At 41.1% G+C, this 17,842-nt stretch overlaps 1 protein-coding gene across 2 annotated transcripts; it reads left to right on the top strand.

The window, feature by feature from the left end:
• The first annotated feature begins 8,034 nt into the window (after positions 1–8,034).
• LOC124404252 (L-lactate dehydrogenase-like) lies at positions 8,035–15,083 on the top strand. Of its 2 annotated transcripts, none has more exons than XM_046878232.1 (5): positions 8,035–8,170; positions 12,924–13,053; positions 13,433–13,898; positions 14,461–14,702; positions 14,791–15,083. In XM_046878232.1, the coding sequence occupies exons 2-5, from the start codon at positions 12,928–12,930 to the stop codon at positions 14,953–14,955; spliced, it is 999 nt and encodes a 332-aa protein (XP_046734188.1). In that variant the 5' UTR covers positions 8,035–8,170; positions 12,924–12,927; the 3' UTR covers positions 14,956–15,083. The 2 variants fall into 2 exon arrangements, with proteins under 2 accessions (XP_046734188.1, XP_046734190.1); XM_046878234.1 differs by lacking the exon at positions 8,035–8,170 and adding an exon at positions 10,229–10,343.
• The last annotated feature ends 2,759 nt before the right edge of the window (positions 15,084–17,842 follow it).

Genomic DNA, 17,842 nt, shown 5'->3' with positions numbered 1-17,842 from the left:
AGACTCAAAGTTCTACCCATTCCTCCGCTCTTTAACTTCCAGCTCCACTATCGCACTAGAAGTTAATTCTCTACACTATGCGTTTGTATAATTATCTCGATACCACGCACAATCAACTATTCCTGACTTTTCTCCTGACATTCACGTTTTGCCTAGCTTGTATTCTTCATATTTTTTTAAACCCACTTCGGAATGGTGCTCCAAAGTATATCTACATACCTTACTTGCGTCCGAACTGCATCAACCTCACAGTTTGGTCAACGGCAGGAGAAACAAGGACAATTTGCTGAAGTTAAATCGCACCTTTGAATCTCAAAAACGGACTTTATCTACCAACCAAATGTTATGCATCGTGATACACCTACGCAGCGAATCAGCAACGTTGCGGCCATTTTATAACGACCCGAGAATTACATGGAAGGGAAAAAGAGGTATCAAGATGAGTGCGAAGATACCAACAACAGTCTCCTTCTAATGACTGCATGGAGTCATTGAATCAGGGCTGCTGGAAACGATGTGTAATATCTGTTGGATGAAATTCCCGCGAACAACTGAACTTCCAGCGCGGTTTAGTACCAGGGAATCGCGTCGCGACATCGTCGAGGCCACTGACGTAGGTGCCTTCGACCCACGTCGCATATAAGCTGGCGTTACCGTGAAACACATTAATCAGCCTTACAAGAGCGGGACACGCGTTGCAGCCAGGGTAAAGTAAGACGTATCGGGTAAGCCGTCGGTGATCCGCTGAATTGGATTCTTGGACACCTGGTGGGCCGCCAGGTCGGCCTTCGTCCGGGGAATCCGGGTTCTCAGATCCCGCGTCTGGTTATTAACTACTTGAGGACACCCTCGTGGGCGGCATCCATTCGGGGCGACGACGTTGACAACGAAGAAGAGGTCAGCCTTCTCGTCGCCAAGTGATTCATTACGTCAGCTAACGAATAATCGCGGCTGGAAAACGGGTCCAAAGAACGAGTAAGATGGTCGCACTTCTTTATCATACGCGGAGCTTCGTTTAGCTAAATCTTGCCCACGGATTGACCAACGGAACACTGCTTGACCTGGCTGGCCCACCCGGGACCGGCTTCTGAGCTGCTCCGGCAATTTCTTGGTATTATCTCGATGATGTGTCTAGCCTCCACGTAATTTATGAACCACCGACCGAGATTATGCCTTCTGACTTAATTCCCGTATACCCCTTTCACCTCTGCTACTTTGCTACCGACTCCCGGACACTTGAGAGGTGGAAATTGAGACTCTTATTTAGGAAGTGTCTCTCGCGTCGTAAAGCAACACCGAACAGCAGCTCTTCACACGAACGTTACACAATGAACAATCTGAGAGTCGAAACGCTGGATATAAATTAAAAATTCAATCAACTTTGACTGACATCTGACTTAGAGATTTCACACTTTCAAAAAGGTTATCAATTCCAGAGATTTGAAGTAACAGACTTTGCGTTATATTTCGTGCAATTTCATCTATAATGAAATGATTTCTAAAGGTTACCGGTGACTTAAATTTATTTCAACTAAAATGACCGAATGCCTTCAGATGATTCTCAAATGCTTTTAAATCTTGGTGATCCAACTGGTATCAATCAATGCCTTCAAGTGACCTTTCATGAGCTTATAAAGCCGACATTTTTTCTGGCTAACTATACAGTTAATTTTATCCGGAATTATCTTTCGCACTGAATACTGTATTCTGCACACAAGTCTTACAGAATCATAAAATAGGTTTCGGAGCGAAGTTAATTGGCTTGGGGAAGCGTGATTGAGTCGCGATTTAATTAGTCCACTAAACCAATCAGTAATTAAGACATCCTCTAATCAACGTTTTTTTTATTTGCTCACGGTTCGTTTCTCGATCAGGATCCTTCGGGATCGACTAAAGGCTTACCGTGTTGCTGTCGCCTCGTTATCCAAAAGCGTTTCAATTAAAGGCCTGCCTGGGCATCGAACCTTTTCATCTCCGCAGAAGATCGAAAGAAACATTTTTAAAATTCAAAGACGAACAGCCTTACAGTGTCCTAGTTATCGTCAATGTTTCTTGGAATAAAACACAAAGTGAAAGCAGAAGTGCAGTACATACATATTATAAATTCAGACTATTTCAAGTTGGATTCTCCTCAAAACCAGCATAAAGTTTCGGAAGACTTTTCTTGCATCCTTGCGACGACGTGCTCGGCGGTATAAAGACGTAATAAATACTCATTTAACCTTCCGCAAAGGGCTGACACTCAGCCCCCGTCAAACAAACAATTTAATTTTAAAAAATCACTGTAATTAATATCACCGAGTTACGAGTAGGTATATAGTAAGTAGTCATCTTGGTTCTACCAACGTCCAGGAGATTAACTCCATCCTTGCCGCTTACCGGATGTGAGAATAATCTTATCCCCTAACTCTGTCGCTACTGATCAGTCAATCACACGTCGATACAACTCTTATGCATCCATTTACAGCAGGATTAAGATTTTTGCGGCCTAGCACGGAACAGAAAATCCAGCTCACCACCGTCGGTGGATCAGTCTGCAGTTTCTACACGTCCAGCACTGCGGAACACCTTACCCTGAATCAAACCTGACGTGGATTCGAACTTGCGACGAGTCTTAATGGTCAGGGCGAGTATATACGGCAGCGTCTACCGAGGAATATTACCATACTGGCCTTGCCCGCCCGTCGGACCATCCACTTGTCTCTTCTCTGGCATCTCCAAACCATCTCGGCAGCATCTTTGCGGCCACCGTGTTACACGTTGCGTTCAACTTTTGTCTTTCTCTGTTTTTTTTTCTTTTGGTTTCTTTAATTCTTCCTTTTCTACTTCTTGTTCCTTGTTATCTTTCTACCTCTTGTCTTCGCACTTCGAACCTCTTTTGCCCTTGACGTGTATGAATACGCCGGTCGCCAAGCATTTAATTCGTATACGTGTATTCACGTACAGGGTCCGTAACGAAGAAAAAACTGTGAAGGATTGATGATTACTCTAGATTTCATTTTTCGTAAAAAAAAGAAACGGGATATGCGAATAAGCACACCCTATTTTTAATAAGAATCGAATGATCGATGATTCCGTAGTAATTATTATTTAAAAAATCATCAAATTGCAAATATTTAAACATTTCTAGCAATGCCCAAATCGTTTAAGAACTCGTTTATACCTACCAACGAGTTCGGAAAAAGATATAATAATCGACCCAAAAATTCGTATTAAAAAAATTGAGCAGTAACTCTTCGATGCTGTATATCCTTGAAATATAAGTAGATCAATAGCCGCATTGAAACATCTAGCCATTAGTATCTTAATTAATAAAATTATTCATCCGCGGTAAGAGATGATGAATCTGTGGTTGACGCAGGTGCGTTTAATAGCTTACAACATACCGGTCATAGAGCATTATTGGTAAGTATAATACATACGAAGTAAATTAATCATGATAACGGATTAAGATTAGGGCCGAGAGGCGTAAATTAAAAATTTAGAAGGATGAGCGGCGACGTAAGACGGATTAAGGAATTAAAGTAATTGACTACGGGCTTCGCGGACAGTTTAAAAGTAAATCCCAAGAGATTTCCCGCGCGGGAAAGTCCGAATAGACCATAGTAGCGCCACCTGGTGGTCCTCCTCCGTACACGGTTCGAATTTTAAAAAGCGGCCGGCATAACGGTCGTCGGCCAAGCGCCACGTGCGCGAACCGCGCAGAGGCGTCAACTTGAGTCTCGAAAAGGCAGAAAATGCGTATCACCTCTTTTGGTCCAAGCTTGAGTGAAATATCGAAGTAGCCTGCGCTCGGCGCGCTGCAGCGTTGATTGTAATTAATAGCCGCCGATTGCGTCAGCTCTGCCGGTTAATTGTCGAGCGAAGACAAACGACGGAGGAACACGCCACCGTTGCATTAGCCGGTCTTGTACCATGACACGATGGCCACAACTATAGCACCATTACAACTTGAGACTACACTTGGCCTCGGGTCCTCTTGGGTGTCGATTACTGGGCTTGGGGTGTGGACCTCGCAGCAGCCAATCGAACCCTCTTTCAGTCTATGCAAAATCATGGCTATATCGGGACGATCATAAAATTCAATTTATTACTCGAGAAGACCGAGTCGTTAGCTTCCCTGTGAAGTATGACTTACAAATTGCATGTTCAGAACCATCTTCTTATGTATTTGATCGAACCATGTCTGAATCACATTGTAGAATAAACGGACTGTCGATTAATAATTAATTATCTGATATCTTCGGTGCTTATTTCAAGGCTCTGGTATCTACGAATATAATTAGTTCTCCTCGGGATTTAATGTTTCGATATTCTTTTATGTCTGTAGCTCCTAACTTGCTATGCAAAGATTCCAGGTAATGTGACCTGTGAAATTGTAAATCCAGTTCCATTGAAATATACGAATAGAACGTGATGCATTCTCTGAAGTCTGATCTACTTATCGCTAGAATATTTATCGACAACTTATCAACAAAAAAAAAAACTCTCTATCATAACACGTGACACAGGCGTCTATGATAATATAATGGACTAGATCACTTTTCGCGTTCGATAAGTCAAGCACTAGATCGTTAAACATGAGTCGTAATTGTTACACGCTCACGCGCGGATCAATGAAGGCACGCCGACCGATGGACCAGGAAAAATCGCCAAGTCAGATAAGCACCCAGGGCTGTAATTGCGAGCTGGATAATTTCTGCACCTTCGGGCCCCCTACGAGCTCGACGCTCTGATTTATAGCCCGATTCTGGATTACCGATAAACGCATGCACCGAGATCCTGCATTAGCGGCAAAGATTGGCCTCGTGATTTTCCCCGCGAGATTTCAGATCTCCGACGATTACATGCCTCGATTCGAGATTTACGGAGGTGCAAAGCTACACCTACCGCCGCACACACAGTCGTGCTTACATATTTATAGTCAAGAATCACTTTGTACTCCGATTCTTCAAGTTCACGCTATTCGAACTGCCTGCATCGCCGGAGTCGAAGCTGCAGCCTAAGGGTACTTTCCTGGCTGGTGCCTGTCTCATACCAATATCGGCGTCCCAGATCTCAAGTTGTATCTGGACACCGAGGTCTACAGATTAGCGGGTAAGCCAAAAAAAGTACACAAATAATCATGATCAAGCTAAGAATCGGCTGGCTTACAAACTTCCAGATCCGAGATCTTATAAGCTTCATAGCGTTGAAACTCAAACTGAAATATGTACTTGAAGAACGTGTTCAAACAGCGTTTATTGAAAGTCGTTAGTATGGGGTTTAAAGAAGAATTTTCAAAACCATATAGTACTTCTGAACCTTACATACTTTTGAAAAATCGACCTTTTCCAAAATAATAACAGAACATTGTAGCCGGAATGTCTATCAGCTGTGTTCATCTCAGGGCAGCCGGTACTTTGAGTATTGGTGCTTCTTTCTTCGTCGTTGCTTTAGATTTTACTCATTTTTCATCCCAATACGGTGGAGATGAGTGTTTACTTTGAGTGTTTTTCTTCTTCGTGTTCCGGTGTGGGTATTGACGACGCAATAAACGCGTCGTTTGCCTTCATGGATGGAGGATTGGCCCTGTTGCATAAGGACCCAAAATCACCTGCCACGGTTTTCCAACGAGGTTTCATCGTAACTTACAATCACGCGATCTCGTGAAAGCACCTCCTGCAGCGGCGGTGCCTCGTTGAGACTCAGGAATGGAGTCGACGAGTTTGCCGTCACTAACGAATGCGCATGCATTAACCCACAGTAATTACGATATCAAAGACTCGTTGGTAATACTTAGTGGCGTCCTAATTGCTGCCCTCGACAATTTATTAAATTGCTCTATTACTCGCTTCGGGCATAGGTAGAGTGCAGGTATAGTTATATGCGCAATTTTTTCGAGTTATTAGCTTCGCATTATAATGCATTACGCGCGAGTCTTCGCTGCATCATGCCTTATTTATGGAAAGCAGTTTAACTCGAAGTGTATTTTTATACTTACAATATACCATCGTTTTATGCATCCAACGTTTGGTGGTTATACAAATACACACCTATCCGCATAACTTCTATAAACTAAAGTGCAAGCCAATGTCTTAGTAACAAAATTAAAATTAGCTCAACGTGTTTTAATTATGTAGGCAGTATTCTTAAATATCCTGTAGATGTATTTATGCATATATACGGACTCTAAAATTTTGTTTATGAGTTTCAATGGTACTTGGAAATCATAGGACAAATGTTAACACCAACGAAACCGGATGATACCAACCTCAAGCTGGTTTAAACTGATTTAGAAACAACGTGGGTTGTGCTCATAATCTGAGGGTATATCTAACAAGCTCTTCTAATACTTGATAACTAATTGCTATACTTTCAAGTATAATTTAGGGTGGAAGATCCAATGTAAATAATCTGTTCAAAGAAAGCAATCCCGTTACCGCAAAAACAGCAATAAAGAATTAATGAATTTCATTGAATTTCAAGGATGTCCGATGTAAATTATGAATCCGGAAAAATTAGACTGGATTTGCTCTGAAAGGTATTTTCCAACTTAATTGCAATAATATCTGGGATTCCCGCGTATAACACTCCAACATTATCTGCTTATCTCATTGTACAGACTTTTTTTCTTCCGTCAAGTCTCATTGCATTGAATTTCCCGTTTTAATCAGTAAATTATATATGTATGGTCACTGCACGTGCTTGCGGATAAATGATAGCATATTAGAGTGTGGAGAGTTGAATGTACATGCAATTTAAAAGTGATACTATTCAAACTAGGTTTTCTCAGAATTAGAATAAATACTGCAATCCGCTATCTCCCTTGAAACTACTAATAGCAACCACAGTCAATTCACCTTCCGTGTGACGTAAAAAGCATCGTGAACTTGAAATATCTGTAGTGATTGCACCACGTGCTCAGCAACACGTCAACGTGCTCTCGGTAAGCGGCGTAGAGAAAGAGGAGAACAGAGAGGGATAGAGATGGGTGAATGTGGAGAAAGTGAGACAGAAGAATGAATAGCGGTTTAGCGATCCCGCGAATGACGAATCGCACGTATTCCAGACTGGGAAGTACTGATGAAATCCTATGACGCATAGCGCAACACATTGCGTTAGGTTGTACAATTTTGATTACCGTTCGCCCATCATTCGTTTCATCAGGCGAAAGTGAACCACCAGACATTCGGTTACCATATACACCCAACATTCAAGAGACCGGGATTTTCAGACAACCATAAGCCAGTTACTCATTAGTTTATCAATTTGGAACACAGGATTGATTGGTTTACCACCAACAGACGTTGTATGTCAAAAGCCGTCAACTTTACCCCAGGTCAGGAAACCTGAATAAAAGTTCGACCAACTCTTGGCCAACACATCTCCTTAGACAAATCAATATCAAATGTACATAACGTCTCATGCTGACAGTCCGATTCTGACGCATTCCCTTTAAAATTGAACGATAAGTCGAGACTGGCAGTATCTCAGTTCCCACGAGCCTAGCGGATCTTTTGTACCCATTGTAACCAGTTTTGGCTGGACTTTCATGAATTGGCCAGATCTCGTTCCGCTTTGTAATGAACACAGTGGGAACCCTGTGAATGAAACGAGCCTAAATTCAACCGGCACACTGTCCAAAGGCACAACACCATTGGGTCAGCCGTCGGGACCATACTTACACCCTGCATGGTCTAAGGAGCCATAGAACGTTAAGAATTTCGAGGAGGACGACCGATGGGAATAGCCGGCGCATTCGATGGTTCATACATCGCCTCGTGCCGCGCATGCGCAGTGAAAAGGTTCGGAGAATTTCAAATCGTACGTGTCGTTGAGCACTCGCGCCGTTAGCGACCAACGAACCGCTGGAGTCAAGTTGGTGTATTTATATTCATGTTTAATCGTGATTCTGCGATGGTCTTGACAACTGGTCAATTCAGCGGGTGATTTTAGAATTTTGATATTCCGAATTCCCGTGACGAGCGGGCGGGGTGGGGGTTCGACGGGTCGAGGAAGTGGAAATAGAACTGTATAAAAGAAGGAGGTAAGGTCACCTTGGGAAACATAATCCTGCGAGTTGTCAAACAGTCAAGGTGGTCTACGATACCGGCTTCGAGTTACTACTCTGTTACAAGGTTCACACTGGGTTTATTGTCTCCTGCTGAACAAGTTTATTCGTCCCATCGTAAGTACTCTTTTTTTCGATCAATCAGACTTCGTCGTTAGTAATAGTTTTTTATAGTCATTCGCACCTGTCTACCGCCTGTCATGAACGTGTGTCTGACGTTAAGCAGAACCTAACGTAAGAGCTACACGTGTATTTACGGCGGTTTCAGGTACTACACATTGAATTTATATCGAGCTTTTGAAACGACGTAATTATTAATTAACGTTAATCTGTTAAATAAAATCGCGTTAGGCTCAAATGGCACGTGTATTCCAAGTTCGCTAGAGTGACGTAGAAGTGGTGAAAAGAGACTGTTGTCAATTTTCTTAGATCTCATTGTTCGTGTGAAAAAATTTATAACAATGCTTGTTCACCGGCATTTTTGTGTATAAAACAGTATACACACTTGTATGAAATCAGTACTTGCACTGACATCTGTGGGCGGGGCGTCAAGTTTTCCACCCTCGTGTGCCAGGTTCTATCTTACCAGCCGATGTTCAAGCCCTTTTCTAACGAGGAGAAATCTAAAAATATTCACTCGCACTTATTTATCGGGCTATATTTACGTTCAGCTGTAGTGTTCTGATTAAATAGCGCCAAGATGCCTTGTACCATCTGTTGTAGCTTGCCAGAGGTCGTTGCACCTTATCTGCGGTTAAAAAAGGAAACTACGAGACGGTCAGAATTACGATTCCATCTGAATAGGAAAATATTTATCTTCCTATTTCTGTAATGCTCGCATTCTCTGCAGTATAAGCTTACTTCTATTATCACTGTTATATTTATTGATAAGGCCCGGTTTATGGTCTTTTATTACCCGACATGATGATTTCGAAAATAGATAACTCCTTGAAGATTCAAAGTACCGAGGGAATAATAAGCAAATTGTCCTGTTCCTTGTATCACAAATACAAACTTAAAGATATATCACAACCGCACTGCTTCGTTAACTTTTTCCAACTACTCTTCGAGCCAAGGTGACTTTTGGCACAACCTCTTACTTATCGCTCGTAGTGATATGGATACTATAAGTTGTGATTAGTAAAGAGATGTGTTTATATTATGTTCATATACATAATCAGCCAAGAATCTTTGGCATGAAATCTTAATGTTCTCTATAATTATGAATTAGAAAGTGAACTTTCTCAGATAGATTTATAATCGCTGATGCAACAATTGTAGACGCAATCAATTTGTCGAAAATTACAATCATCAGATGAAATTCTATGCAGCTATGTACTGCAAAGGCGTAGGACTGGTCGTATATTTATCAATTAGTTTGAAAATTTTCTGTCCAAGCGAGGATTAGGAAAAGAAATTTTACAGTTAAAAAAAAAAACAAACCACTGTTTACAGTGCATATAGATCAATGTTTGGCTGCATCTACTCTCATCCGCAGATTGAATTTTCGCTGATAATCTTTTCGTTATTTCGTTGTGAAAAAATAGTATATGCCATAAGAATAAGTGCACACGTTGCTGAATGAATCGAGCAAAAACACTTGGATCACTTGGATCGTATAAAATAAAAACTGAATTTGTATCCCAGAAATGAAGAGAGTGCGGTACTGGTTATATGGGATGGAGAAAATGATATAAGAGATTCTCTGCACGCGTTACTGTACAGATATAAAAAAACACTCCAACTTTCTTTATTGGACTCGTCAGTATATAAACTTAACATGCGTGAGCGGGTTACGACCTTGACGTCATACCATTATCCATACAGTCCGGGTAATTCGACCTCTAGGCGTTCGGCAATGTCAAAAGAGTCAAATCCGCCGAAGGACGCCAAGTGCGTTAGGAGGTCAAAGCCAGGCCTGCGCGATGACAGCTGAGGCAGGGGGAATCCGGGAAGACTTGATCGCACCCTGAATTCGGGAAACAGGCATAAGAGTAACTGGTGCAGAGACACCAAAGATCAGGTGCTCTCGCAGCATTCACGGGCAAAAATTGATTGCGACACTTTAATCTGGACAGATTCCTTCCTTTTATCTGGAATCAGTTTAGTCCCTAACTATTAATAACTAACCCGACTCGATTGTATTTCTGGTATCTATTTCGTCAGTTCCCATATTGTAAAGAAGTACAAAAAGCATCAGTCGTTTGGATCAATTTTGACAGCGAGAACACAGCTTCGAATTACCGTTCATCAACGAGGAATTGTACATACAAGGCTTAATACAAACGTTGTGAGTGTTATCTTATCGACCGTTCAAAACAGGAACGTTTCTGCCCTATTTTCTAATAGTTACAAATGGAAGAAAACTGAAAGGTGGACGGAAATATAATTTTAGAGTTTTAGGTCTCCGGGTCATTGGGTTTCTCAATTTACAAGTTGCGCGTTTCGTCTTTCTTTTCAATTCCTGTTAACTGTTCTAATTGCTGTTCGGTATTCATTTTAATGAACTTAGTAGGAACCATTTCACATTAGAAACTTTTATGTCATAAGACTTGCATAGTTTGTTGGGGTTAATAAATGTCGAGGCAGGAAGTTTTATATGAGGAATCTCATTGGACCACATACGTCACTGTGTACGATTTCGAGTAACTCACGTGTGCGTTGCTCTTCACCTTTTGGAAAACTATCGCGGGTTTGTTTTTCACGTATACGCACTTCACACGTTGATAATTTCGCGTCCGATTTTGCCTCTAAGCCGTAAACTACATCGCTCTTCGCCATTGCTTTTAGGTCTCTCTCATTTAAATGACCCATACGGCAATGCCATTTGTCGATTTCATTTTGTGGTTCGGTATTTGTTTCGACCACATTCACTGAGTCTACGCACTTCTTAACATAATAGAGATTCCCCACTCTTCCCGCGCGAACCACTACACCCTTGTCTTTGTCCATCACTACCGCTTCGTTTCGACGGAATATCACTTCGTAACCCTTATCAGTTATTTTTGACACCGATAGTAAGTTCGTTCTCAAGTCCGACACGTATAGTACATTTTCGACGTTCAGTGTCTTTTCGCGACTTTGTACGATAACTGATAGTTTAACGTCTCCAGCGCCGCTTATCTTCGTCGATTCACTGTTCGCTAAGTTCAGTGTTTTATTCACTCGCGACATATTTTCGAGGAGATTTTTATCCGCGCTCATATGCGCCGTACATCCACTATCCAGGCACCAGTTGCTCTTCTCGTCTTGTTCTAGACTTGACATCACCGTTTCCGTGACGTTCAACGCTTGATATTGGTTGGAGTACGACTTTATTGATACGTTATCATCTTCTTCTTCTACCTGTCGCGCACTTTGCTGCGCGGTCATCGGATATTTGATTATGCAGTATTTCGCAATATGTCCGTGTCTCCCACACCTGTAACACTCTGTTTGGCTTCTCTGCTCATTTCTTTTGTATCGGCCATCAAGGACCTCACGACCTTCTTTCTGAGTCTGTTCGCGATGTTTGTGATTATTTTGATCACGAGACCGTTTCGCGTACATAACGTCGTGTTCCGCTCGATCCTCTTTGGCCTTCCGCGACTCGTATTCTTCTAATATTTTCACTCGCAATTTGCTTGGCTCCGGGATCTCATCTTGCGTTTCTAATGCGCAAGGGAATGTGTCGTACGATTCCGGCAAACTGTATAGTAGCAAGATGGCGAGTAAATCGTTGCCTATTTCCACTCCAATTTCTTTCAATTTACTGATCGCATCGAAGAACTCGTTTAAATGATCTCGAACTTTGTCACCTTCTCTCATTCGCGATAACGCGACTTTTTTCAATAGCGTGGCCTTCCTCGCTGGCCCTTTTGACTGGTATGTCCCTTTCAGCTTTAGCCATATTTCCCTCGACGTGTTACCATCTTTTGTTTGTCCCAATTCGGACGGACTCATCGCGAGCGTGATGTCTGCAGATGCTTTTGCATCGTTAGTTTCCCATTCCACCATCGCTGTTGCATTTGTGGGGGTCATTGGCGGGCGCATCTTAGTTCCATTTACGTATCCCCACAAATCATTTTCAATCAATATCGCACGCATCTGTAATTTCCAGGTATCGTAATTCTCCGCGTTTAGCGGTTCGATACGCGCGAGTCCGGCCATGTTCGATTGGTTTCGAGAACGTTCCTCACGTCCTGTCCACTTCATAATCCGACGGGTTTTTCACTCGCGGTTTTAAACAACAAAATGAATTCGCGACAAAGATTTCCTGCACTCGAGCCTGGGCCCATAACCTGTTGGGGTTAATAAATGTCGAGGCAGGAAGTTTTATATGAGGAATTACAAAATCGGCTTTATTCGAGGGTACACTACATATATATCTGTGACTTCTCACGTCGAGAGGCGAGTATAAACTGAAACGGGATCATATACAAAAGAAAAGGTTTAGCGACAGGTGTATACACATATACAATGTACATAGAGTCTTGTCGCATGGTTTGCTTCGCATATACTAATATAGTTATATTATTTTCTAATATCTCAAAGACAATTCGATATTATTCCAGACCATCCTTGAACATAAATTGTATGACAAGTATTTCAAGATTGATAGAAAATTAAGCAGAATAATTTTATCTTGCTTATTGGCAATTGTGAAGTATACAGCTTACACATCAATGTCGGATTAATTTATGTGTTATATCGAAATCGGTAAACTAATATAACATTGTTATAAAAATGTTATAGTCATCAATAATCACATGTATACGGCCAGCGGCGTAGATAATCAGAAATGACAATTACAATCGAACGTGAGATGAAGTCCTAGTTATGAATCTGCTATGTTGAGTAAAAGCGATAACAATATTTATTTCACTTTCAGAATAATGACTTCGATCAAGGAAAGGCTGCTGAAAACGGTCGTCGAGCCTGTCTCGGGGGGAAAAAACAAAATCACCATCGTTGGTGTAGGTCAGGTCGGCATGGCCTGCGCCTTCAGCATCCTGACAAACGTGAGTACATATCGCAGTCTTATACCTTTACCGTCAGAGTGACACCGCATATGGTAAGGCAAACACTCGTTTTAAAATCTCGAATGATTCTCTGAATTTAATTTTGAATAATTCGACGTCAGATCAAACAATTTATTGATTAAAAATAATTCAACCCACAGTGAAACACTTTGAAAAAGTATTGTTAATAAATCATTTAAAAAAAAATTATTTCGTCGAACAAACCGGTCTTTCTTCTTAACATCTTAGGAATCCCCCGTTTTTATCTTTTTTTTTTTTTGTTAGCATGTCCCTATTTGTCATTATTTACGGTTAGCGTATATAAATATCGTTCTTCGAAAAAGCGTCTATAATCGCCGTTTTTTTTTCTCTTTCACAGAACGTGTCGAGCGATGTGGTGCTGATCGACGTGATGGCCGACAAGCTTAAGGGCGAGATGATGGATCTTCAACACGGCAGTGCATTCCTAAAAAATGCAAGGATCAACGCGAGCACGGACTATGCGGCGACGGCGAATTCGACGATATGCATCGTGACCGCAGGAGCCCGTCAGCGTGAAGGAGAGACGCGGCTGAACCTGGTCCAAAGAAACACAGACATATTCAAAGGCATAATTCCTCAGCTTGTGAAGTACAGCCCGGAAACAACTCTCCTGATCGTTTCTAATCCGGTCGACATCCTGACTTACGTCGCTTGGAAACTATCGGGACTGCCCAAGAACCGCGTCATCGGAAGCGGCACGAACCTCGACTCAGCTCGCTTCCGTTTCCTCCTCTCCCAGAGGCTCGAGATCGCTCCAACATCCTGCCACGGATGGGTTATCGGAGAACATGGTGATACAAGTGGTACGTGGCAATTTTCAAGTCCATAATCTCAAATCAAATCTCGTGCACAAGTCTGGATATTTTTAAACCAGACACATGTTACTAGGTTTGACCAAATTCTAGCCAATATGGCATCTAAAGTAGGTCAATTCATTATTGTCATTATTGCTCAACGCATGCATGGACATATCGTAAAAACTCCGAGTGTATGTACTGTGGAATAATGAAAAGAGTGTGAAAGGATATTAGTCATGGGCTGATAAGCTAGCTGACTCTGGCCGCCATATTGGTTTCACTTCGAGCACACTTTTTCCTTCCAAGTATTCAGGCCTCTGTAAAAGACTAGTCGATGTGCCCAAAATTAGATACAGGGACTTCAATAAAAATTACCGACGGTGGTACCGTTTTGGTAAATATTTGAACGAAAATATTATATATACGCGATCAGAAAGGTCGGATTAACGTCTAAATTTTTAGCCCTAATATGAATTTGTTAATACGTATCTATGGATATATATTTTTATTTAACGGCAATTAATGTTTTGCAATAGTTATGTATTAAAGAGTACATTTTTCTGCGCAGTTCCCGTATGGTCAGGGGTAAACATCGCCGGAGTGCGTCTTCGCGATCTGAACGAGAAAGTTGGTACCGCTCAGGACCCAGAGAACTGGGGCGAAATCCACCAGCAGGTGGTTAGCAGTGCGTACGAGGTGATCAAGCTGAAGGGGTACACTTCCTGGGCGATTGGTCTGAGCATTTCAAATCTGGCGCAGTCGATTCTGCGCAATATGAGCTCCGTCCACGCGGTTTCAACTCTCGTAAACGTGAGTCATTATCATCGAGAATTTACGAATGGTTCTTGTGGTGCGATCCGATTTCGCAAAACTTACCGTCTTATATTCTTTTTTTCAGGGAATCCACGGCATCACCGAGGACGTCTTCCTGTCCCTTCCTTGCATCCTTGGCGAGAACGGAGTATCCGGAGTCGTCCTGCAGCAGCTTACGGACACGGAGCGAGAACTTTTGCAAAATTCCGCACGGAAGATGCACGAGGTTCAATCCGATCTCAAGTTCTAAGTTTTCAATTCCTAATATCTTTTTGCTCCCTAATATGTGTATTTTGCTATACTGCGCACAAAGTTTATAGCATTTAATCATTCATCATATAACTCGCCATTTTTTTCTCTCTACGTGTTCTTCTACGTATATATCTCTTTACGAAACTCGGCGTTACATGAGTGCATTTATTTCTCATTTATCAATATATTATTTATTTCTTACGAATCATGTGTATTATAATAATATTTTTGTGTTGCAATTTACACGTGTTGCATTACTAAACAAAATTAAACTTCTTCTGACCATGCAAGGCGGTTAAGCCTACGGTGTGTATTCACCAACCTGTCAGTATTGAGTAGTTTTCTTTAGAATAAGGCTATATTTCAATATGTGTGTGATTATATGATGTTAATTCATGCGATGACGTTTAATGTAATATTACAGTAGATGCGAAACTTTTGAGATTGTATTATTTTTATTGTTAGAAGTAAAATTGCGAAGTGCTGAAACTACAGTGAAATTTTGTATAGTTTGTTAAAATTTTATTTTACTGTCCAATTCGTTGTCAGAAAACAACTTTCACTATATCCACGTACGCTGAAATGCATCATTTTGTTGACTAGTAAAAATTTTTTGAACATAATGCGAAGATGTCGCATAAATGATGCCATTTCTCCCCATAATTTTTGACAAATTCATACCTATAGCTTCTGACTGCCGAAGGCATTATCTGCAAACTGACAATGTTTATAATTTATTCCCAGTCGAAATAATTGAATAAAAATGATTTATTTCTGTCACAATCGTCGTCATATTTCTCACGCAAAATTGTGGTAAGGTGAGTAAATGCTTTGAATAATTACATACGATTTTGTTACTTTTCGGACTGGGTGTTCGTATAGTGATTCGTATCAATTATTAGAAATAGTTTTGGACCAGAAATGTGGCTGTCGGGGTTTACCTATGAAAAGTTTGATAGAAATGCGAAATAAAGAGACGAAAAAGAGTATTGAAAAAATCTGGAAGAGTTTAAAATAGCCTTCCTTTCTGCATTCTCAGAGCCAAGAACTTTTCGTTTTAGAATTAATTTTTACGACCCTTCCTAGACTAATTGGATCCTCGGGGATGCGAAAATGACGTCTAAGAAAGCGTAGGACCAACAGTTATGGGAATACAGATGAACTTTTCATTTTTTGACTGTATCCTCTGAATGTTAGACCATACAGGATGAATCTAGATACAAAATTTTTGAACACTTCTTTTTCACTTCCAATGGTTTCAAAAATATTGCAATAAAGAATTTTTTCGATTTGTTGGGTGATTTGAAAATTCCGAATTGAAAACTTTCGATGTCTCAACTTTTTAGGGGCACCCGAAAATTCTGAAACACCTTTCTCTTTGATGGAAGCACGTTGACGATATGTAGAAGGCTGAACCTATTTGCTGAGTATTTCCCAAGATTTGAAAGCGATAATTGGGTTTTAACTTGGACAAATTACGCTTGTGCTTGAATGAATATTAAAATACATACTGAAAATAAATTTTTGCGTTATCTCCGTCAACAGCTTGACTACTTTGTAGGTTTTAGGAGCACTAGTGCTTGAAAGTCGTCTTTTAAACGCTGGTGTTTATAAAAACACCACAAGATTCTCATTTTTGACTGAAGATAGCACAAAATAGATGTACGCAATTAATTTGTGAAGGTTCCATTCTGACGTAATTTTGCGAAGGAAAACGATTGGGCGCAGTCCCCATACGCTGCGAGCAACGAATCCAAAGTTACAGCCGAAAAACGAAAGACGCATTTTCTATATTTTTCTGCTGCTCGACTTTGCTCTGTAACTTCTCTGCTGTTGGTCCTACGCTCTTTTTGCTATGTTTTCTGAGTTCCTGGGGGTCCAATTACTCTAGAAATGGTCATTGAATCAATTCCAAGACGAGAAATTTTTGGATCCGAAAATCAGCAAAAAAGTAAGGCTAACCCCTTTGGATTTTTGGCGAAAATTTCGACGATTCTGAAGAGCGCTGCGATAAATTCGTTGAGACACTATTCCGACGTAATTTTGCGAGAGGAATCGATTGGGCCTAGTCCCAATACGCTGCAAGCAACGGATCAAAAGTTACAGCCAAAAAACTGAAAATTTTCATCGCCATTCCTTGGCTTTTAATCCTACGCTCTTTTTCATGTGTTTTCTGAGTTCCTGGGGGTCCAATTACTCTAGAAATGGTCATACAAATCGATTCCAAAACGAGAAATTTTTGGATCCGGAAATCAGCAAAAAAGTAAGGCTAACCCCTTTGGATTTTTTGCGAAAATTTCGACGATTCTGGAAAGCGCTGCAATTAATTCTTTAGAACACTATTCCGACGTAATTTTGCGAGAGAAATCGATTGATCGCAGTCCCAATGCGCTGCGAGCAACACCTGTAAAGTTACAGCCGAAAAACTGCAGATTTTCATCGCCATTTCTCTGCTGCTGGTCCTACGCTGTTTTTCATGTGTTTTCTGAGTTCCTGGGCGTCGAATTAGTCTAAAAAGCGTCATAATAATCGATTCCCAGACAAAAAATTTTTCGGCCAAAAAAAATCCAAGGCTAACCCCTTTGCATTTTTGGTGAAAATTTCGACGACTTTGAAAAGTGCTGCAATTAATTCTTTAGAACACTATTCCGACGTAATTTTGCGAGAGAAATCGATTGATCGCAGTCGCAATGCGCTGCGAGCAACACCTGTAAAGTTACAGCCGAAAAACTGCAGATTTTCATCGCCATTTCTCTGCTGCTGGTCCTACGCTGTTTTTCATGTGTTTTCTGAGTTCCTGGGCGTCGAATTATTCTAAAAAGCGTCATAATAATCGATTCCCAGACAAAAGATTTTTCGGCCAAAAAAAATCCAAGGCTAACCCC

Source organism: Diprion similis, chromosome 3, assembly GCF_021155765.1.
Source record: "Diprion similis isolate iyDipSimi1 chromosome 3, iyDipSimi1.1, whole genome shotgun sequence".
NCBI lineage: Eukaryota > Metazoa > Arthropoda > Insecta > Hymenoptera > Diprionidae > Diprion > Diprion similis.
Note: the sequence above shows the minus strand (reverse complement) of the source record. Positions and strands in the feature narration are given on the sequence as shown.

Coding starts and splice junctions, on each gene's coding strand:
- LOC124404252 (XM_046878232.1), top strand. CDS start 12,928: ATGACTTCGATCAAGGAAAGGCTGCTGAAAACGGTCGTCGAGCCTGTC. Junction 13,054..13,432: donor CCTTCAGCATCCTGACAAAC/GTGAGTACATAT, acceptor TCTCTTTCACAG/AACGTGTCGAGCGATGTGGT. Junction 13,899..14,460: donor AGAACATGGTGATACAAGTG/GTACGTGGCAAT, acceptor TTTTCTGCGCAG/TTCCCGTATGGTCAGGGGTA.